At 38.2% G+C, this 23,126-nt stretch overlaps 2 protein-coding genes across 3 annotated transcripts in view; both read right to left on the bottom strand.

The window, feature by feature from the left end:
* ppp2r5a (protein phosphatase 2, regulatory subunit B', alpha isoform) overlaps positions 1-13,297 on the bottom strand; it is a 44,875-nt gene extending 31,578 nt beyond the window's left edge. For both annotated transcript variants that reach the window (XM_039781867.1, XM_039781868.1), the window contains exon 1: positions 12,206-13,297. In XM_039781867.1, coding sequence (XP_039637801.1) covers positions 12,206-12,353 — 148 coding nt within the window. In that variant the 5' untranslated portion in view covers positions 12,354-13,297. The remainder of the gene's footprint in view (positions 1-12,205) is intronic.
* Positions 13,298-13,987: 690 nt separating this feature from the next.
* On the bottom strand, positions 13,988-21,389 carry dtl (denticleless E3 ubiquitin protein ligase homolog (Drosophila)). The gene is given in 15 exon segments (XM_039780975.1): positions 13,988-14,585; positions 15,981-16,617; positions 16,769-16,899; positions 16,999-17,088; positions 17,197-17,309; positions 18,001-18,105; positions 18,194-18,300; positions 18,420-18,493; positions 18,576-18,691; positions 19,023-19,088; positions 19,459-19,579; positions 19,890-19,951; positions 20,049-20,141; positions 20,232-20,369; positions 21,181-21,389. Coding segments are annotated over 15 exon segments (1,974 nt in total). The 5' UTR covers positions 21,233-21,389; the 3' UTR covers positions 13,988-14,516.
* Positions 21,390-23,126: the final 1,737 nt, after the last annotated feature.

The raw sequence follows: 23,126 nt of genomic DNA, 5'->3' as shown, positions 1-23,126 counted from the left end.
GAATAGTTTGACAATTTGGGAAATGCTTATTAGCTTTTTTGCTGAGTGCTAGTCTAGATAATACGATCAATAGCAGTCTCATGTCTGTGCAGTAAAATTGAAGCTACAGACAGCACATGGTTAGCTTAGCACAAATACTGGAAACAGCTAGCTAACTAACAAAACGTCTAAAGCTCACTAAATTAATGTTTCGTTTGTTTTATCTGTAAAGAACAAAAAAAAAACCTTTAAAAAGGTTAAAAAACAAGATATGTTAATTAGTGAGCTTTAAAGTAGGCTAGAAGGCATATTTTGTTACCTTTGGACTAGCGGTTTACACCTGCTTCCAGTCTTTGTGCTAAGCTAGTCTGCTACACACATTTCCTGCACAGATATCAGTGGTATCGATCTTCTCATCCAACTCGTGAAATGAAAGCAAAAAAGCGCATTTCCCACTACTTCTTTAAGTCTAAGCTCGAAGCTCTTCTTTCCACAATTTCTTCATGATAACTCATGGTCATGCATAAGACAACAAACTTGGCCTCACTCGCTGTTTCTTGGAAACAATGCAGGCAACATTTAAGTGGGGCTTTCACGTATTCATAGTGTGTTTTCTCTAAGCTTTCTGAGTAACCAAATAATTTGTTCTTTACGGGGAATTGTCTTCATCCCCCTGAGAGGAGAGGGCTGGGCCTGTTAGATACAGTCAGAGATGCAACATGATTTTCCCAATGTTGTGCTATTTCTGCCTTTCAGAGACAGATGCATTAGTGCACTAATTCCTCAGGGTGCTTAGAAAAGGAAGGACAATATTTCCATTAGAACTATGAAGCTATGTACAAGAACAAAGAAAAGAAAAACACTGGAAACATCAGAGAAATTCCAAATTAAACAAGCTGCACAAGATGCTTAAAAATGATACATGGAGTTTGTTACAGAGCAATAAATGGCCATGTTAATCTGAAGGATAAAATAAGAGTCCTTCATTCCCACATGAAAGTTTTATCTTGGTATCACAATGTGGCTGACTTTAAACAAAGGTAATCTCCCTGTACTGCATATTCTGACTGCTGTATCTGTACACAAAGCTTTAGGATTCACTTAAACAATTAACTGGATGCAATAATGCAATTCCATAACCACACATGGACAAGAGTAAGAAAGTAGCAAGGTTAAAAGGAGAGACAGTTACAGCACACGGTGTGTATAATTATTCCTTAGAATGAGTTACAGTAAATACCACAAAGGCCTTTGTCTCTGTTGATCTCTGAATCTCATAGTTACACTAACAGACACAAGAAGCATAATTTCGCTCCAAACAGCAAATAAGAACAGAAGCCATTAGATAATGTTATAAGTCAAATGTATAAAAATAGCATTTACAAGGGAACTTGAATGGTTTCTGCACAATTTCATAAGTAGTCACCACCAACAGGCATCAACCATGCCATGGTTGGTGCAATAACATCTGAGAACAATCACACACATCTACTGAGTCCTAAAACAGGCTTCAACTTTTCTGTTGCGTTAAAAAAAAAAAAAACACTTAATACAAAAAAAGAAACATGGCAACTCATTTGCTCTGTATTTAGCAACACCAGACTCTACATGTAGAAACCAAATGTTGCACTCGCTATTTAGTCATGATATTATTACCTGGGTCTTATTTAATGGTCATATTTGTCAGCATACAGTAAATGGGTGAATTATCACAATGGTGCGTCACTATGAGACAAATACTATGTCGGGGTTTGTTTAGTAGCATACTTGTAGAACAAAGCATGTTTTGGCAGGCTGCACAATGCTATGGTTATTTCCAAATCCTATAATTGCATAACCAGAAGAATTGCTGAAATGAAGTCTTGGTGTTCATGTGCTGTAATTAAACTCCCCCAGTACATACATGAATGAATGAATGAATGAATGAATGAATGAATGAATGAATCTTTGTTGCATAAGAGATTACACATTAAACTAATTTGCAGTAATGTTTGCGCTTAGAACTTTAATCCATTGCGCTATAATATTTCACAAAATTTGAAGTTTAATTCAGTCAACGTTGTACGTTTCCAATTATCGTAGCATTGACTTTTAGAAGTACAATATTGGAGACACTAGAATTAAACAATAGAGTTTTGCCTGAAAGAGTGGCTTGTCAGAAACACACATTGTATAACGCACGACAAAGACCAGATTTGGTGACAAAAACAGGAAGTAGGATCTCAGCTCTACAACCACAGCACTGCAGTTTGAAGAAAACGTGCCTTTAAATTGTTAAATTAACCACATACAGACAAGTGACAAAAGGAAAACCTGTATAAATGAGGAGAAAGATAACAAATGCACCTGCCACCATACAAGGCACAAGGGGGTCTCTGAATATTTTGATAGAAATGGTTTTCACAGTCAAACGTCAACAGAACATTACAGAAGATTTTGAGCCAACAGGTTAGATGGCACTTGCCTCTATTACCATCAAAACACCAAATGAGGGAATATCTTTTAAAAAGAAAATGTGTTCATCCCTCTAGTAGAGCCCTGAATCCTGAGGGATCTACAGTGCCTTGCGAAAGTATTCGGCCCCCTTGAACTTTTCGACCTTTTGCCACATTTCAGGCCTCAAACATAAAGATATAAAACTGTAATTTTTTGTGAAGAATCAACAACAAGTGGGACACAATCATGAAGTGGAACGAAATTTATTGGATATTTCAAACCTTTTAAACAAATAAAAAACTGAAACATTGGGCGTGCAAAATTATTCAGCCCCCTTAAGTTAATACTTTGTACCACCCTTTTGCTGCGATTACAGCTGTAAGTCGCTTGGGGTATGTCTCTATCAGTTTTGCACATCGAGAGACTGACATTTTTGCCCATTCCTCCTTGCAAAACAGCTCGAGCTCCGTGAGGTTGGATGGAGAGCGTTTGTGAACAGCAGTTTTCAGTTCTTTCCACAGATTCTCGATTGGATTCAGGTCTGGACTTTGACTTGGCCATTCTAACACCTGGATATGTTTATTTGTGAACCATTCCATTGTAGATTTTGCTTTATGTTTTGGATCATTGTCTTGTTGGAAGACAAATCTCCGTCCCAGTCTCAGGTCTTTTGCAGACTCCATCAGGTTTTCTTCCAGAATGGTCCTGTATTTGGCTCCATCCATCTTCCCATCAATTTTAACCATCTTCCCTGTCCCTGCTGAAGAAAAGCAGGCCCAAACCATGATGCTGCCACCACCATGTTTGACAGTGGGGATGGTGTGTTCAGGGTGATGAGCTGTGTTGCTTTTACGCCAAACATAACGTTTTGCATTGTTGCCAAAAAGTTCGATTTTGGTTTCATCTGACCACAGCACCTTCTTCCACATGTTTGGTGTGTCTCCCAGGTGGCTTTTGGCAAACTTTAAACGACATTTTTATGGATATCTTTAAGAAATGGCTTTCTTCTTGCCACTCTTCCATAAAGGCCAGATTTGTGCAGTATACGACTGATTGTTGTCCTATGGACAGAGTCTCCCCGCCTCAGCTGTAGATCTCTGCAGTTCATCCAGAGTGATCATGGGCCTCTTGGCTGCATCTCTGATCAGTCTTCTCATTGTATGAGCTGAAAGTTTAGAGGGACGGCCGGGTCTTCGTAGATTTGTAGTGGTCTGATACTCCTTCCATTTCAATATTATCGCTTGCACAGTGCTCCTTGGGATGTTTAAAGCTTGGGAAATCTTTTTGTATCCAAATCCGGCTTTAAACTTCTCCACAACAGTATCTCGGACCTGCCTGGTGTGTTCCTTGTTCTTCATGATGCTCTCTGCGCTTTACACGGACCTCTGAGACTATCACAGAGCAGGTGCATTTATACGGAGACTTGATTACACACAGCTGGATTCTATTTATCATCATTAGTCATTTAGGTCAACATTGGATCATTCAGAGATCCTCACTGAACTTCTGGAGAGAGTTTGCTGCACTGAAAGTAAAGGGGCTGAATAATTTTGCACGCACACTTTTTCAGTTTTTTTTCAGGGGGGTTAACACCAAAAAACAGGGATTTGCAAGTATACAATTTTTTAAATGCATTCACAATAAACTTTAATAACACTTCTATAAGGAACATTAAATGTACAAAAAGATATTTTTCAGAGATTTGATAGTTTGATAGGAAACTACTGTCTCAATGTATAATCTTCTTTCAAACCGTAAAAGCATGTATGAAATCTCAGTATTAAGGTTTTTTTCTTCTTTCTTTTTTTTTTTACAAAGGCTCTTCTGACTGTTTTTAAGCAGTGTCTTTGCCTCTTTTGCAGTAGTACTATAGTAGTGTGACCATGTTGGTAGAAACACTGGATGTCTTAATCTATACACAGTTAAATATACAACAAACGTTGTTTATATTACACCTCAGAAATCCTAAGCTCACACGTCAAAACTGCTTAACACTAAAAACCTGCCCTTTTGGTGCCCATCAACATTTCACAGAACTACAGCTGAGCAGAAAGAGACCAAAACAAAGTTAAGGAAAGTACGCAGGTCGGGTGACCTCTGTTCAGTGGCAGATTAGTACACACAGTCTTTGTCACATAGGACTGTACAATCAAGAGTTTAGTTGGATTTGCCACAGTTTTGCTCTATTGAATAAGTACACTGTGACCTCTACAGACCTACCTAGATATAAATTCATGATTAACAAATGCTAGTATTGAGAAGGTTGTACACATCTTGTGTCGTCTGAAAAATGGTTTTTTTAACTATGACCTGTTTTAGAGGTGAACTATGGAATTTTTCCATGGCCACAAAAAGCTCAACCAATTAATTGTTTCAGGTTATTGATGGTTATTTTCAAGATAAAGACCGTTGTTTAGATAACAGTCTGCCAATCTTGCAAGAAACATTTTTACTGTATGCAGAGCAATGTCTGCCTGGGAGGCTGAATCCAGTGTACCCTCACTCTGCCTTTTCAGCAAGTGTAGTTCTAACAATTTCTACATTGCATATTTTACTTCATTTAGGGTGTTTTGCTATGACTTTAAAGTGCTTTACAAACCCTCATTCCTTGACATATTTTTTTGCATACTGAAAGATGGAAATCTAAGGGAAGTGATAAGGCTTTTGGCAAAAAAAATGATTTTATGTTAAAAATTGGTAGGGTTTCATATTTGGCTGTAACTTCCAGAGCACTAGCTAACAACTCAGTCTGAGAGAGACAGTAAAAAGTCCTTGGGTGCTACATCTGTAGGTGCTATTGTTAAGGCTCCAGTATTGTCTGCAAAGGTTGGAATTATATGCCTGCCTATCAGACAAACATAATCTTTACATAGGTAGAAACATAAGAAAATGAATGCATCTTACAAACCTGAAAGCATCTTATTAAACACATTGAAGTAGATATAAGTGCAACATGTGCAGAATATGCCGGGTGAGTTGTAAATAAAAAAAACAGGAGTGACAAGTCTACTGTGAGCCAAATGTGACTAAAAAAAAAAAAAAAAAAAAAAAAAAAAAAAAAAAAAAAAAAAAAAAAAAAAAAAAAAAAAAAAAAAAAAAAAAAAAAAAAAATTTTAAGTCCCACCCCCACCGGAGGGGAAAAGAACTGGCCGCTCTCCATTGACTTGTATTGCGTGAAGGTGCCTCCTCGTCAATTTCATCTGCTAGCAAACAGAAAAATGCCTAGAGGCTATTGTGTGGTAAAATTCACTACCAGAAGGGTAGTTTCAAAGAACACAGTATAAAACATTAGAAAAGCACCAATCTGGGCAGTAAACTAAATTATGTTTTCAGCCAATCAGCTACCAGCAAAAGGCTAATAAATAATAGTTTATAACATTTGTTTACCCAACTGGGAGCTTCAGTTGTTAACCAGACATCATTCAGAGGGTGTTTCAAAATCATGTATAACCAGACAGAATGACAATTAAATGTCAAGATTTCGGAATCAAACTAGACTGGTCAGAGGGCATAAAATGTTCTTTTTCCTAATTCCAGTTATTTGTTACTGATGTATGTTTTATTAGGGGTTGACATCAAGTCCAAAGCAAGGAAAACAAGTGGGCCACTTATTAGGTTCTACTTAAGCCAGTTTCTAATTTGAAGCCCATTAAACACCAAAAACTGTTTCCAATGCTTATTTAAAAATTAGCTTAACACAAAAAACACAAGTACAAAAGCAGAAAGCCAGAACTCTTTTTTTTTTTCTGTCCAATGATGATCAAAACATGAGACAGGGAAATTAATTATTTGAAATAAATCAAACTCTTTAGAGGTTTAGTTCTATTTTGGACTTTAAACTGTTGTACTTCGAACAAAAATCCTGTCGCAGAGAAACTACAAGTGCCATTTTACTCACATTACCTCTTTGGGTTACGCTTGAGCATGTGTTACAGTTGCTGAGAAAGGTGAAGGTCAGATGTCTGGCCAAGGGAGGCCAGGGCTGTGCATGGAAAAATGGGTGAACAAAACTGGTAGGCCGGATGCCCAGCACATTCTTATTTCTGCCACGGATAGTAGATTTCAACACGTCAAAGTCATTGGTTCGCCAATCCTGAATGATCCCATACGAGCTGCATGCACTTACTTTTTATATTTAAGTCAATAGAGAACCGCCACAAGGGGGATGGAAGGCAGGTGCTGGAGAGGGTGAAGTTCAAGACTTTTTGGATAAGCTATTGTATGAAGAAAAAGATGAACTGAAAATGGGAAAGGTCACAGAAGTTGGTATTAGTTGTCGGTTTCTAAATAGTCAGTGTGGAGCGCTCTGGTTGTGTTGAAAGACTTTATGCCAAGCGATCAAAATATCAGTTGCAGTCCTAGGTACAACCTGTGTAAATGACACAAGAGATATGCACTATTATATCGACCATTTATTCTGGCATAGAACAGATTTTAATTGCCATGTCACATAAAGTGCAGCATCAGTTTAACTTACTGCATGTTAAAGAAAGAGGATATACTAAGTTTAAGCTAAAACACATATTAGCATGCTAATAAAAGATTGGTGAAGAGACAAAGACAGACCGGAAACATTTCTGCAAGTATAATGAATGTTTGACAATGTGCTTTGCATATACAGCTGTGGAAATTAAAACCACAACTAAGACACTCACGCCTGAGTAACTAATTAATCACTGATGAAAAGCCACTGGTGGAAGGTTGATGACGCATGCCATAACTTTGTATTGATGTCAAGACACAGTTTCCATCAAAAACTGTTGTGAGGGCTGCATTTGCTATGTTGTACCAAGCTGCAAACATTCTACCATAAATAAAATCCAGAAGTTGTACAGCAGCAAACAGTAGAGCACACACACAAAGTCAGCTGTGCACTATAATGAGCTCCCAAGGCCGCCTGCACAATGGCTGCGTGGCGTGAGCGTTTCGGTTTTTATTTCGGCTCCCCATGTTTAACAGGTTAGAGCTTGTACACTGCCTGCGTGACACACACGTCTCAGGCACGGCTCGAAAGACGCGTGCATGCTAGAAATAGGACCGACGCCTATTTTTCAAGAGTTTCCAGGCAAAATACAATACGAAAAGATGTTTATATGTCATTTTGACACAAATACGTTTAATAAATGACATTTTGATGTTTGAAAGTCTCTAGGTTTTGACATAAATGTAATTTAAAAATTCAAATATTGCAAAAATTCTAATATTGCACCTGTCAATACAGAACAAAATATATTCTGTAGCCTATTTTGTCGTCAATACTGCCGATGTCTTCTTTGCTGTAATCAAATCAGTATATATTTATGTTTAACATGGCATTTCATTTTATCAATGGGAAACGTGTACAGACAAGGCTAGCAGCAGCAGTGCCAAGTCAGACACGTTTCTGGTGTGCAAAGACATAGAAATCGCCATGCAGTAATACTGTATATTATATACGAATACTGTAACTTTCACTCCAGAGTACTATCTAATTTTTTTGTATTCCATCTAAAATGATATGTTGTGGTATACAGCTTTAGCACCCCTTTCCATGATACAAACGTATTATGTAATACTGCCCAGCCTTAGTTGCAGCTGGTCATTATGAGAGCACAGCTTCACACAACCCACATCTTCAGCCCGCAGACTACCAGCACAAAATAACATTGAGGCAGCAGTTTTTCCAATAAAGGTGGAAGCAGATCCTAACCTGCCAGAGGCCACAATTATGACACCAACCAGCAACAGACACAAAAACACAAATGCCATCGCAGAGCATCACAAAAGCTTTGTCCCATTTTTTTTCCTGGAAAATTATTTATCGATTTGCCTTCCTTGCTGGCAGACATGATGGAAACAGACTGTGTGGCACACACACTTGTCAATCAATAGCCAATAGAGTAGCCAATAGAGTGAACATGTTTTCCATGAACAGACATTGCTGAGCAATTGCTTGAGGGTGATGTAATCAAAACTGGCTCTTTTTCAATTAATATGTTAATCATCATTTTGACTATAAAATGTCAGAAAATAGTGAAAATGTCCATCACAATTTTAAAAGGTCCAAGGTGACGTCTTCAACATCAACAGTCTGTGTTTTTGCTTTAAAAATGACATGAATGTCACTGGGAGACCAGTTCCCCCAGTAGAGCGTGAGCCACATGTAGGCTAAGTCCTTTGGCCGGGTTTAAGTGAAGCCAAAGCAACATATAGCTATAGTTCAATCAGGAGAGAATATTTCGCGCTATATAAAATAATGACAGCTACGCTCGTTATTGTAAGTGCAATGATAAGTTAAAGTCCAATAAGTCCTTTATCAAACCGTATGAATGTTTGGCCCAGGCTAGGATAGGAAATAAAAAATGTAAAGATCAACAAGCCACTGACACATATGTTCAAATTTGATTCATTCAATAAATTATTATTTTTTTGTCTTAAATCCACCGGCCATTTTCATATTATACCAACATTTGCAGCATCCTGAGCCTTTTTGGTAAGGTTACTAGGAAAACTCAGCCCAGGATAGTTTTATTCTCCCCGAAAGTTTCCTTATTATTTTTAAAGTAATTTTAGTAATTTTTTGTAATTTGTCTCTCGCAACTTCATTGCAACAAACATACAAAAGACATTGCAACTTTTATCGCAATTTTTTACAAACGCTCCCGCAAAATCTGGCATCTTGTGCCGCAACAATCTCAAAAAAAGGCCGCGAAATCCTGGAGGGACTGGGAAAACACTGATATCTACTAATTTTAATTGAATGACTCCACTTTTGTCTGATTTCAGTACAATACAACACATTTTACATTTAGTGCTCCAAGCTCTAGTGCTAACAATTACAGTCAAGGCTATGCAACATCACAGTTAACTGTCATTCACTAGTTTCAGAGTCATTCCATCCAGAGTCATTTTTAAACCTGCTCACCCTAATAAAAAAATAGATTCTAAAATTACTGAAATACAGATTTCCATAATTCTTTACCAGCAGTATTCACCATGACAAGGCATACATCACCCTCAAGCTTTAAATGCAAGAAAGTCGGATAATTTAGCTGTCATTTTCACGCTTGTCAACGAGGGAGTTGCTGCCATGCCGGTTCAAGTCAATGTTGGGTGTTGTTGTGGTGCAATGCTCTAGTTTGGGAAAATTATACCAGTGTTTCAAATTCTTGTGTTTTTATTTATTTATTTATTTTTTTTTACTATGTGCTCTCCATATGTAACATTAAAGATTCTAAATGAAATATTAGACACTACATTTTCTACAGCAGTCATTGTTGTTACCAACTCATTCCTAAGATATTTTGTTTTCATCGTCTTAAGAAGTTGCATAATGTTAAAAAGTTCCAACTACTTGACCAGGCAAGTCTTACTTTAACTGTACTCGTTCCTCCAGTAACATAAACACTGGTGATACGCTGTTGAGGCTTGTCTATAAATGTGACCAAATTACTCTTTAAAATTTCATGACATTTTGAATTAAAAAAAAAAGAAAAATACAAGCTGTTATGAGCAAGGGCGGAGAGTGTCAATACCTCAAATTCAGTTTTTAGTGTGGATCACAATAGGATTTAATATTGCTTAGTGCCACACGTATATATATTGTTATAAGTTATATCTCTGTCTGTCTATCTCTATTATACTGTAGATTAGTAAACAAAGATTAACCAATTCCCAAATCTAATATCTTCATCCCTCTGTATGATGCTAGCTTGATGTAAACAATGCAAGATGCATGCTACGTTACAGTGAAATAAGGTGTGTTAACATGTTTAAGTACACAGTGGAAATACACACAATGTTGTGAATGGAACTTAAATACACACGGTTGTAAGCAGGCGTAGCTCTGTCAGATTTAACCGCAGGCTTAGATTTCTCATGTTTGGCAACACTGTTGGCAAGTACCAAAAGCACGTTAAACTATAATGACCATGGATCATTGTGTCTGTGCTTACAAATTGCATGGGAGAGTTTGAAATAGGGCTGTGCAATATATCGATATTATATCAATATCGATACAATTGGCTGAATAAATCTGGATATCGAAATATGACACATGTTGTCTTTTCCTGGTTTTAAAGGCTACATTACAGTAAAGTGATGTCATTTTCTGAACGTACCACACTGTTCTAGCTGTTCTATCATTTGCCTTTACCCACTTCGTTAAGGTACTGATGATTATTTGTCAAAAATCTCATTGTGTAAATATTTTGTGAAAGCACCAATGTAACCGCTACAATATCCACGCAATATCAACATTGAGGTATTTGGTCAAAAATATAGTGATATTGTATTTTTCTTCATATTGTCCAGCTCTAGTTTGCAACAGCCTGGAGTTCAACATCCAAGTATAAAATATTTAACTCAAAATATCAACCTGCATTAAACACTGCATAGGCTAACTGTTGAATTTACATAAATATCAAAATGTGTGTATGTGCCACCTGCAGTTAGGAAGAATCGGGAAAGCAACACAACAAATAAATATTAACCCTTGTGTTGTCTTCCTGTCAACCTTGAAAAAAACAACACAAGGGATAAGTTAGGAACTTTTCCTTTCCAGAAGAGCAGTACTACACTTGACAGGTAGGGAACACACTCCTTGATCAAGCCATATGCCAACCCCTACCAGACCTCTAGCCCACATGCCCTTCTCCACCTTCAACAGACTACTGCATCAACTGCCAACAGACTCTCCCAAGTTTGATACTGGCTACCCATATTTTCCCACACAGTGTAACATTTTACTTGATGCATTTTTGCGGTCCTGTATACTGCACTATTCTAAGGCTTAGTGCTTGCTAGTTGCTACTAACAAACATTAATTGAACACACATGTTGCTTCAGGGTACAGATGAGCCCAGTGAAAAACAAGCTGTAAAAACTAACAAATCTCTAACAAACTACCTGATATTCAACAGGTAGTTCTAATTTTCTCCAGTGCAGCAGTTGGGATACCGCTTACCAGGTACCTTTCAGTCTTGGAAAGTGCTGTAATACAACTGTAGTATTGTGAGTAAGCTTTAGTATCAGGCTTAGATCAAGTAGCTTGTGACCTGCAGGCTACAAGCACAAATTCTTAGCCTTGCTGGGATGATTTGAATTGTGTCTGAGAATGAATGGGAACGAGTTATGCCTTCTTCTTTGTTGAGTCATTCCAGCAATGCTGCCTCTGGCACAGCACTTGGGTTATAATTTAGCATGTTTGCACTGGAAATGGCTTTATAACATCAACTTATAAACTTGTTAAGCCATAGAAAAAAAAACATTACTGCACCTTTTTTCAACAGTCTCTACCAGTATCAACATACAGGAGGAAAACACAAGAAACTCATTTGGACCAATCACAGGTCTTGTGTTTTTATACATTGTTTCTCACTGTAGTTACCTTTTGTGGCCTCCACAACACCTTGATGCATAAGCATAAATCCCTTTTAACCCCTTCAACATTACTCTCTAGATGTACCTCTGCATGTCAATTCATAAGCGAAGTAAACACAAAACGTTGAGAAAATGCAGTATGTTACACTAAGAGCACAAAACTGATGTAATGCACTTGGGCAGACAGTAAACTTTGACCACTGCATTTCCTCGTCCAGATTTAAACAACGTGTGGCCTTATGCGCAGCACTGTATGTAAAACTGTGAAATATTTGCATATATTGCTTTCCCCTTATTCATGTTGCTGCGATTCATATTATGGGCTGCATGCTGAATATTGTAGTTGCAGATCTAGCAGTACACATAACACACTGCTCATGTGAGAACCCATTTATTTTAATCGGCAGACCCCTTCATCCTCTTACCGTACCTTTGAGCTGCGGCAGGGGTGAAAGCTCCACCGGAGCGCTCTGTGTGCGGTACTGAGAAGAGCCTTGGGATTTTCTCTGTTTCTGGGCCTTCCTCATGGACTTTCTCGTAAACCCATCCACTTTCTCGGATGCGGAGATGGCCGACATTTTGATGCACAAACTGACGAAGATAAGCTATTGTATCCCTAGGCCAATTCAAATGTGTCCTCTTCTGCTCGCATTAGCACAAAAATATGGAGCCAAATGCACGACTTGAAGCTCGTCTCCTTTCCAAGTCTGATGTTAGTCTGTATGATCCAACATGGTCGCTCGGTATTGGGGTTAGACTGTGTTCAAAGACTGCATCATTCGGGTAACGTTAACTTGTTTTCTGGAACAATCTTCAAAACACGAACCAAAAAGCCAAACTACAACTCATGATATTGCCCACAGTATAACCTGAAGATACAAACATAGGACAATTATCACGTAAGTTTGAAAATGTTCGATGTTTTTTTTTACTGCTTCGTCGTGTTTGCTAAAGGTCTACCTGTTGCAAAACGTATGAAAGACATTGTCATAAAAAGTTGCCTGAATTAATCGTAGTCTTGACAGTAGCAAACTACTGTACCGATAGGCTGCTGGCTACCTAACGTTAGCTAACGTTAGCTTGCTAAAATTAGCCGACGTTAATGTACGCCACTACGACAACAGTTTGCACCGCTGTTGAGGAAGAAAAGTTACAAAAGATAGTTGACCCGTTAAATTCATGTAGTTCTTCTTAAAACATCAAGTCCAAGTCTTCAAGCACTGCTTATAATCCTAGCGAGACTTCCGTTGAGTGTATTTTCAGAAGAACTATCTGCGATCGATGAAGTTGAATTTCGCTCGACGACTGAGTCATTTAACGTTAGCACTTAAAAGTTAGCCGTGTTCACATTCAGTCGACTTTGTCTTGACTACATTCTTCGTTTAATAAAGATCGATAGTTTCGTTTTCACGGCTTCTAAAAACATCGAGTATTCTTAAATACATGAAATTACTGGACGTCGTGCTGAGCAGGCAGCCATAAAACACTCCCAGTACAGCCGTTGTCTGTCTGACTTCTCAGATCTGTGGACTGCAGAGCCTGACAGGTGTACGTCATTGAGTGACGCCTCTAAGGGCCAATCACAAGCAGATCATTACAAAATTGTAAACTTTTTAACCAATCAAGTGTCGCTGAACGGGAGCCCGGAACATGTGACATGTGAAAACAAATACGTGACGTTGTACAGTTGAATGAGGAGTGGCAGCTGTAGTATACATCAATTATTTAAGAGGTTATTTTTATTTATTCTTTACATTTTTCGCAAAACTAGGGTTACCATCTGGACACAACCACCTTAGTGGTTAGCAGGAAAGACGCATTTCATTTGCCGACTTTATCATTTTTTCCTTTCGTCTCTAATAAAACATGTTTTACCTCTCCTTACCCCTAACAGTATTGAAATAAAACAGTCAGAATCAACCTGTAATGAGGGGTCACAAGAAGATAAACTTTGTAACCACTGCAGTAAATGATTAAAGTCATGGCATCACTATCACTTGTGTCTGACCTCCAAACACTCTTTATCACACTGATAATATGCAACAGATAGCATGCCACACACTTTTAACACTCTTTTCAATTTAATAAAATCGGACCAGAGCAAATTTGTGTCAATTAAATACAAATTAACCAAGCAACTTTTTACATATAAACATAAGCATTTGCTCAAAAAAAAAAAACATTTTGCAGAAATGTATATATGTAACACAAAGAAAAGGGTCAAACCCATACATAAAAAACCCCAAAAGGAGATAAAGCAATACAGCTTAGTGAAGTTCATAAAAATGCTCAAAGATAAGGATCACATAAATGGTATTTTTTAGTGAATTTAAAATGTCCACACCTCAGACAAACATTTATTCTCTGCACTTGAGGATTAATACCTGGTGGACCTCCTAAACAAATGTATTAAGTCTGGGTTCTTGCATCTCTTGAAGTTGCCAGGTTTGAGTAAAATAAAAGATATACTTAGCAACATGCAACTTGTTTTTTTTCAACCAGAGATTCTTCACAGCACCAGAAAATTGTGTAGGAGGCAACTGCAAAACCCATGGCCCAATTAAAATAAATAAATCAGCCTCTCGAGATATGAAAACTGCAGCGTCAAATATTCAGAATGACTGTTTTGTCAATCTCTATGCAATGTATTATTGCCTGTGGGTTCTGGTTAAAAAACAAACTCAAAATAAAAATCTAGCATTTTAAAACAGAAGCACAGAGCATCTGACTGGCTCAAGCTCTCACTCCAGATTAGGCCTTCTTGTAAAATACATGGAGATTTTCTTCGTGGTTTGTGGTGAGCGGATTGTCTGAAAAACAAGAAACAAAAAAGGTCAACTGCAATGTTCATCTTAATAGCTATACAACATCCCCATGCATGTAAACATTAGCATAACTAAGGAGGGACAGACCTCAAATTACCAAACAATCATTCCTCAAGCCTGTGTTTCTATTGTACAAATAATGCAAGGCAGTTAATCTTTTCCAGTGACCTTCACTGAAGATACAAGAGCGTAAACTTGAACTTCTAGACTGGCAATATTCCAAGTAAGTGAATGTGAAAGGAGGTGTTAATAACAACCACAGCCAAAAGAAATGTCAAATATTTCTCTGTCCCTACAGTGTTTCTACATGAGTTACAACAGTGTTCAATAAGTGCAGTGGTTCACTCTGCCTTAATGAAAAAGCTCCACATTATGGAAAATACACATTCATTTTGAGTGCGATGAGAAGAAAGATACCACTCTAATGTCTGTACGGTAAATACTAAGCTACCACCAGTAGCCGGTTAGCTTAGCTTAGCACTAAGACTATAAAACAGGGGGAAACAGTTCGCCTGGCTTTGTTGAAAGGTGATGTAATGACACACAGTATAACATGTTAAGTAGTGAGCTTTAGAGTTTAACAGTTGGACAGAGCTAGGCTAAGCATTTCCCGCCGTTTCCAGTCTTTGTGCTAATCTAAGCGCCCTTTTTTTTGGCGGTATTTTTGCCTTTATTAGATAGTGGACAGTATAGATGCAGACAGGAAACGTGGGGATAGCGAGGAAGGGTTATGACATGCAAAAAAATCCCCAGCTGCAATTTAACCGAGGATGTTGCAGTTATGTGGTTTGCATCTTAACCATTCTTCTTATCTTGTCCTTACAGATATGACAGCAATATTAATCTTGTATCCAACTCTCTGCAAGAAAGCAAATGAGACTATTTCCCCCTAATGTCAAACTGTTGCTTTCAGAAAGTGCTACTCCTAAAAAGGACCTCATTATTTCCATCTTCCATAATCTAACAGCAGTGTCAAAGACATTTGTAGGCTGTAGGGCTGCTCCCTCTTAGTCGATTAGTCGACTAATCTGTCGTTTTGGTCTTAGTCAACTTAGATTTCTTTAGTCGATTAGTCATGTTTTACGCCTTTTTCATGCTGAATGACTTATTTCCAAGAAACGTACGAGCACATATCTGATAAACACAAGAATTAAAGTGGTGCTTTTGCATGACTCTTTGCGCAGAAACTCAGATTTAAAGATCTGTCGATTAAATAAACTAATCGATACAATTGAATGAGTGTTAGTCGACTAAGAATTTCTTCAATCGAGCACAGCCCTAGTAGGCTGACAAGGAAACAACGCTCTAATAGAGCAACACTAATACTACTGAGAATACGTAACACTGATTAACTTCTGAAGCAGGAATTTTTCTGCGTACCGGTGAAGCTGGTGTCTTGCCATCTTGTTTTTTAGAGGCACTGGGGCTTCTAGCAGTACTAGGGCTTCCTTGACCTTTCCTCATCTTTTGGCCCATCGCTGACAGCCAGTCCTTTGCCCTGGGAGAGCAATTCTCTTTGCCAGTCTGTCTTGATGAGACTTGCTTGTTGTCCTCTGTGTGACAGTCTGTTTGTAGCTGGCTCTCTTGAGCGGGGCAGCAGATTCCAGACAGGGCCCGGCTTCTCTTGGCCGCAGGGTAGAGTTCAGTAACACAGTCACATTGTTCTGCACCCCCACAGCCTGCAGATGGACTGTCACCAGTCTCCAGCCTGCGTTTGGCCCGTCGCTCTGTGGGAGAGGCACTGCTCACCGGGCTCTGGGGACACGGGCTCAGTACCCTACGGAGTGAAGGGCTGACCTGACCAGGAGAGCCACGGCTCGGCGATAACCACTGTTTGATAGAAGATGGTGTTCTCTGGCGAGCAGCAGCAGCCTTAGCACCCTGAGAAGGGATGGGTGAGGTGGTGCTGGAGGGCAGAGGCAGGGCGGCTCCACTGGGAGCACAGGCAGCAAGCTGGGGTGGACGTCAGGCCTTCTCAAAACCTCTAATCGGTCCTCTTTTTGCAGGGGTTGTCCCCCTCTAAAAAAACACTAAAAAAAAAAAAAAAAACCAAAAAAAAAATAAAAAAAAAAATAAAAAAAAAAAAAAAAAAAAAAAAAAAAAAAAAACAAAATTAAAAAAAAAAAAAAAAAAAAAAAAAAAAAAAAAAAAAAAAAAAAAAAAAAAACTTTGTACTTGAGGGAGATTTAGGGCGTGCCCAGCCCACAAGATTGGCCTCTCCCACTGAAGATTGTGCTCCATCCATTTCCCGGTGAAGCCTCCAGATCCGCACAGTGTGGTCATCAGAACAGGAAGCAATCTGCGAACAGAGCAGTGGGGATCATACAGAGCCTAACTCCATCTTCCTAAGCCTATTAAAACGGTGCAGCTTCACAGCAGGGAAACACAAGAACCTCACCTTAGTAAAATCTGTTGGGCACCATGCAACAGATGTCACTTCCTCGCTATGGCCTTGGAGCATCATGGGAGGATGTTTAGGATCAGAGATCTGAAATGTAAAATTAGATGAAAAATGCTCAAATGCAATCATAATCACCCTAAAACATTACAAAACCATTTTCCATTTTAATATGGCAAAATAAAGTAGAGATAGTACCTTCCAGATGTATGCGTTATTGTCACTTGAGCCACTGGCCAAGAACTGGTCATCTGGGCTAATAGTGGACTTTACATAAAATGAGGAGTTCTGGTGGCCACTGAAAACTGCCACTGTGGAGGAAAACAAACAGCAATATTAGAATCATGAAAGAAAGATTAAATTCAGAAAGCAACGGAGCCTGAAAAAAATAAAATAATAAATAAATAAAGAATAGAGTAACACAAAAAAATGACATGAGCTTTAATGAGATGAAACGTGTTAAGGACTATAACAGAATGACTAGAGAAACTCAACTGTCCTTAACCCTTGTGTTGTCTTCCCATCAACCTTTTTCCAACGTTTTAAATTGTTAAATTTTTCTTCTACACATTTTCAGCGCTTAGTTCTACGTCCCATATTTTCTGATATAAAACAAAAATTGAAAACCGGTCAACACAAGGGTTAAGTTCATGCACTTGCAATGTCTGAGTATTAACCAGCTGATCTGTCGCTGATTAGCAGTCCAATAAGGGTTCCACATTCCTCAGGACTTCACATATTTAAAGCTCCGACTTAAAAGCTATTAGAATATGCTTGTACAAGCATACAAAGTATCTGCATTTCTCTCTACATTTCCTCTGTCAAACAGTGCCCTCTTGCTTTACTCTCTGCTCCAGTGACAGTTAAAACAAAAGACATTAGTTTGCAGCCACATCTAGTGATATGCAATGGCAATGGATTTAATTGGGGATAAACCGAAAAATGTCTATTCGGGCACAGATACACAATATGTATAGTAGTCGGAGTGGAGTCCTTGTTCACCTGGAGTCGTTTTCATTCCACTGACATTAAACATGTAGATACTATCATCAGTGCAGTTACATATGACGTTGGATCTTGTGGAGTCCAGAACAAGTCCAGAATAACCTGCAAAACATGCAAAACCACATTCAGTTAATTCTGGTCATTTGCATATTTCGGGTAAAAATGAAGGCCAGTATTGTACAAAACTAACCCAGTCGCATGCGCATGCAAGAACCTGGGTACGGGTACGTCTGCAGCGGGACAGGATCCTGACGGTGTGCAGTGTAGTTCTTCCTCAGATCCCACATCTTGATCACTCTGGTTCAGATGAACGAAATGGAGAAATGTATGTGATCATGCAATTTTATTTGCTTTGAAAGTCATTTTATACTGGCTTGCTGCATGTTAGAAAAGAGTAAGTTACAGTGGTTTCTTACCCATCAACGGCCCCAGAGGAGATGAGGGTGTGCTGATCCCGAAACAAAACTACTGTGACACTCTGCTGGGTGTCCTGCAAGAGAGATGAGGTGCTTAAAGATTGTCCTTCCTTCTGCACTGCTCTTTCCTTCATTTAAATCGTTGGAGAAACTCACCACACTGGGAGCCATGCCCCGCGTGCTACCCCGCCTCTTCTTTGTTCTGGCGGGGGTGTTTGTCTCTGCTTTGTTGTGAGCACCACTGATCTGTTTCACCTGTCTGTAGAAACCATCTGAGAGGAAGACACAAACATGATCACAAACATGATCACAAACATGATCACACACACACACACACACACACACACACACACACACACACACACACACACACACACACACACACACACACACACACACACACACACACACACACACACACACACACACACACACACACACACACACACACACACACACACTAGCCTGACTAATCTTTATGCATTTGCCCCATAAGGCCTTATACATTATAACTTTATAGAAATAAAGATTGGGACTGACAAAACACTACATTATACACAACACAGAAACAAAACCTTAGTAATTGAAATTTCCAATGCATACCTTTTTTACTGCACCTGGTGTCCCAGACCATAATATTTCCATCTCTGGCCCCAGTACAGAACACAGCTGTTTCATAGAAGACAAAGCATCAATAATGTGATACATCAAAGCATCATTAATGCAAAGATATGAAATGTAATGTCATGCATCCACCTACTTAACTACTACAAAAAAATAGTTCACATTCAGTTAACGGTTTATTTTCTTAGATTTTTAAATGAAGATTCCAATTGTTTTTTCTTCCTGGCATATATATTAATGGTTTGTAATGCTATGCCAATAGGTGAGGGTGCATATAAACATTAATAAATATTCAATAAATATTCCCAAAATCCAATATCACACCACCAACACAGCAATTTCTTGTGTCCTTTGAGAGAAGCCAGGGAACAAAATTGCCCCTTGCAATATAGTATGTGGTCAGAATAAAATATACCTTTCTCCTGTGGTGTGAATGAAACAGACTTAAGGCTGCAGAGGTGACCCTTGAAGCTGCCTAACATCTCCCCTGACTTCACATCCCACAGCCTGGCCATCTGATCACCGGCAGCAGTCACCTAAGAATGACACACACCCAATAAAAATACATTCATTCACCTTCTTGAAAATGGTTTCAAGAAGGCTTTACTTGTCAGTAAAGAGAGTTTACAAGCTGCTTTAAATGCTGCAATATGAACAAGAGTAGATAATGAGGAACTACAAGGAGTCATAAACAAAATAAAACCATGCAACATCAATATATGAGTTAAACGTATCTATGTAAGGACCAAATATCAGATGTAGTAATGTCTAAAGCATTTAAAAGAGGTTACTGACATCATGATTCAAAGTGGACTGATGATATGTCATGTATTTAGTTGTACTTACTAAGTGAGGCTCCCCTGGTACCCAGGCTATGTCAAAGACAGCATTCTCATGAGCCAACCATTCTGCAAACATACACACAACATAAGCCTCTGATATTTCTTTATAATAATAAAAAAAGATATAATGGACAGAACTACTGGGGGGGGGTTGTACACATACCTTTAAGGAGTGGGTTTTCACGGCTCTCTGTGTTGTAGATCCTAACAATGCCTTCTTCATTAGCTACTGCAAGGATGTTCTGCATGTTCCCCGCTGAAGAGAGACATGTCGGTTAGATGGATAAATGGCAACAGCTCTGTTGTGTATCATCGGAGGGTAATATAGCATTAACAGGTGGGTTACCAGAGGAGAAAGCCAATCCAAACGGTGGCACAGAGTCACCCAGGTTGCCATAGGAGATGTGTTCATCTTGTCGGACACACTGGTAGCCTCCCAGCACAGAGCTCAGAGGGTACCTGGGCCAGGGGTCTGCAGGGAGGGCTGGGGAGATCCAAGAAGAAAGTACATCTAGTCAGACACTGTATTTAAACTATTAACTACTGATACTTCAATTTTGTGAAGTTACTCCACGGCATTCAGAGTTAAAATTACATTTACATTTATTCCACCGCATCTATCTGATGGCTGTATGTACTCTTTTATTTTTTTTCAGTCTATATTTGACTTCTTACTTATGACATTTAAAATGAATAAAAGGCTGGGCAGTAACTCAATATTATCATTAATCGACTTTCACTGGTCTCCTATCGTAATGTTAAAATAATGTTCTCTTCTTAACACAATCTGCTGTCCAAATGATTGATTTCAAACGGATTCGAATTTAAAACTAACAAATGAGTTACTAGTTAGTTTTTCTCATTTTAAGAGTTATAATGCAAAACGGTAGAGCACAGGTCATTGCATTGAACATCAGTTGTTGTTTTTTTTATATATATTATTTGGCCTACATTTTTTAAAGATATACTTCCAGACACGTTAAAGAAGCGGAGTTTTTTACGCTTATTAATGTAACACCACGTTACATTATTAACGCAAACTATGGTAAATGTGAGCTAGTTTGGATCGTTACATTTTTCTGCCATGGCAAGAGAAATAGAACGTGACCAAAGATCCATCTGTAAACTGCAGGGGGATGAAAAATCTAAACTTCACATGGCAAAAAGGTGAGCTTTAAACATTACCCTTGATGTTAACCTAGCTAAGTTTAGATAGCACAATAAATCACAAGGCACACCCAGTAACGTTAACCGAAAAGCCCCCCAAATATTCGCAAACACATTGATTATCTTACCATTCTGGTTTCGTCTGCCCACTCCTCTGTCAACTATTGAGCGGAAAAGCATCCCTAAACTCGGACGATCTGAAATAATTTTAAATAATACAGAAGTTTGTCGGATCGTTAGCTGGTGGTCTTTTCCGTGTTGCTTTTGCTGCTGCTGCTGCTGTCTTTCCCGCGAACAACTCGGCGCACCACAGCGACCGAATCCCCCGCTAATCTTGCGTTACGCGCTACCATTGGTTGAAACAACCACTTCCTCCTCAGCGTCACTTCCACATCCTGTGGTTCATACGGTTCATACGGTACCAAAGCAGAGCCCAAAGTCTGTACGGGAGATCGTTCTGTAAAGTTTGCCATAATAACTACGGACTCATCCATTCTTTCAAAATAAATAACCTTAAGAGAATGGCCCAGCCCAGTACACTGATCATCAGTCATACTTAGAACTGGATCAACATAACCTCTGTTTTGGATGGATCTTGAGCAATATTTGAGGAAGTATTCACATCCTTTACCTAAGTAAAAGTACTAATAACACACTGTAAAAATACTATATACATAGTCCTGCATTGATAATGTTACTTAAGTAAAAGTATGTACTTAATGTACTGCACTCAATGCAGAAAAATGTCCCCTGTGACTGTCAATCAACTAGCCTAAATGATTCATCGACTAATCGTTACAGCTGTAGACTACTTGAATTAATCGTTTTGGTTAGTTTCATTTATAACAAAACATATTTTACAAGCATCCCTTGTGTTTTGTATGCAGAAATCTTAATTTGTAACTAGTAAGCTGTAAAATAATTGTAGTGAAGTAGAATTAGAAAGTGGCATTAAAAGATGACTCAAGTAAAGTACAAGTACTTCAAAACTGTGAAAGGGGGTCATTTTCTATGCGGTAATAGCTACATTTCTGTTTAATGGTTTATGTACGAGCATGACTTTGTGATATCAAAACTAGTTTGTAAGACAATAATGGTCCAATACACAACTTATATCCAATATATAACACAGTGTGTGATGTGAGAACTTTAGACGCCCAGTGCACATAGCCTTCACTGAGATGGACTTTTCTGTGAAGTGGGAGACAACTTGTGTCCAGCAGTTTTGAAATAAAAAAGTATTTGCATATTCATAGATTCTGGAGTTTTCAATGAGAGACAAGGACTACATGTCTTTTTAAAAATGTTTTTAATAATTAATTGAACATTTTTGTGGGAAAACTTTATTAGAAAGAAATTGTTATTCTAAGCATTAGTATTTTTATGTCTTATAACATGTCTGTCTTTCTTCAAAAAATGTACCAAAGTAAAAGTACAAAAGTACTGCAACAAAACAGGTAAAATATGAAAAATATAAATACTCATGTAAGGAGCTTACAGCATTATTGTTATAATTCTGCATCATTATTACTGATGCATTAATTATCAAGGTGGATATAATTGTAACTGCTTTATATACTGTTGGGTAATATTCATATAAAACAATGCATCCCACTTTAAAAACAGAATTATTTTAAACTAAATTAAATCTTAAAAGTAACGAATATGAAGCCGTAAAATTTCACCTAAGAATCGTTTACTTCATATAAAGTTGTAAAGTGTTGAATTATATATATCCATGTAATAGGTTTCTTAAACAAAGACTTAACATTGACGAGAATAATTGTACTTTTTGTGATTCAGATATGGAAACCTTAGAACATTTATTTTTTGAGTGTAATGTAACTAAATCTTTTTGGGATTTGGTCAGAAATTGGATTTCTGAAAAGGATTCAGAAGCACCGTCTTTGAGCTATGGGGACATTACATTGGGAGTGTTAATGGAGGACAAAAAAAAGGGACCAGATGTATAACACCTTGATTATTTTAGCTAAACAGTTTATCCACAAATGTAGATTTTTGAAGGTGAGACCTTTATTTTGTGTGTTCATGAATGAGAAGTATTGGTTGTGGA

This window comes from Perca fluviatilis, chromosome 18, assembly GCF_010015445.1.
Source record: "Perca fluviatilis chromosome 18, GENO_Pfluv_1.0, whole genome shotgun sequence".
NCBI classification, from domain to species: Eukaryota; Metazoa; Chordata; class Actinopteri; order Perciformes; family Percidae; genus Perca; species Perca fluviatilis.
Note: the sequence above shows the minus strand (reverse complement) of the source record. Positions and strands in the feature narration are given on the sequence as shown.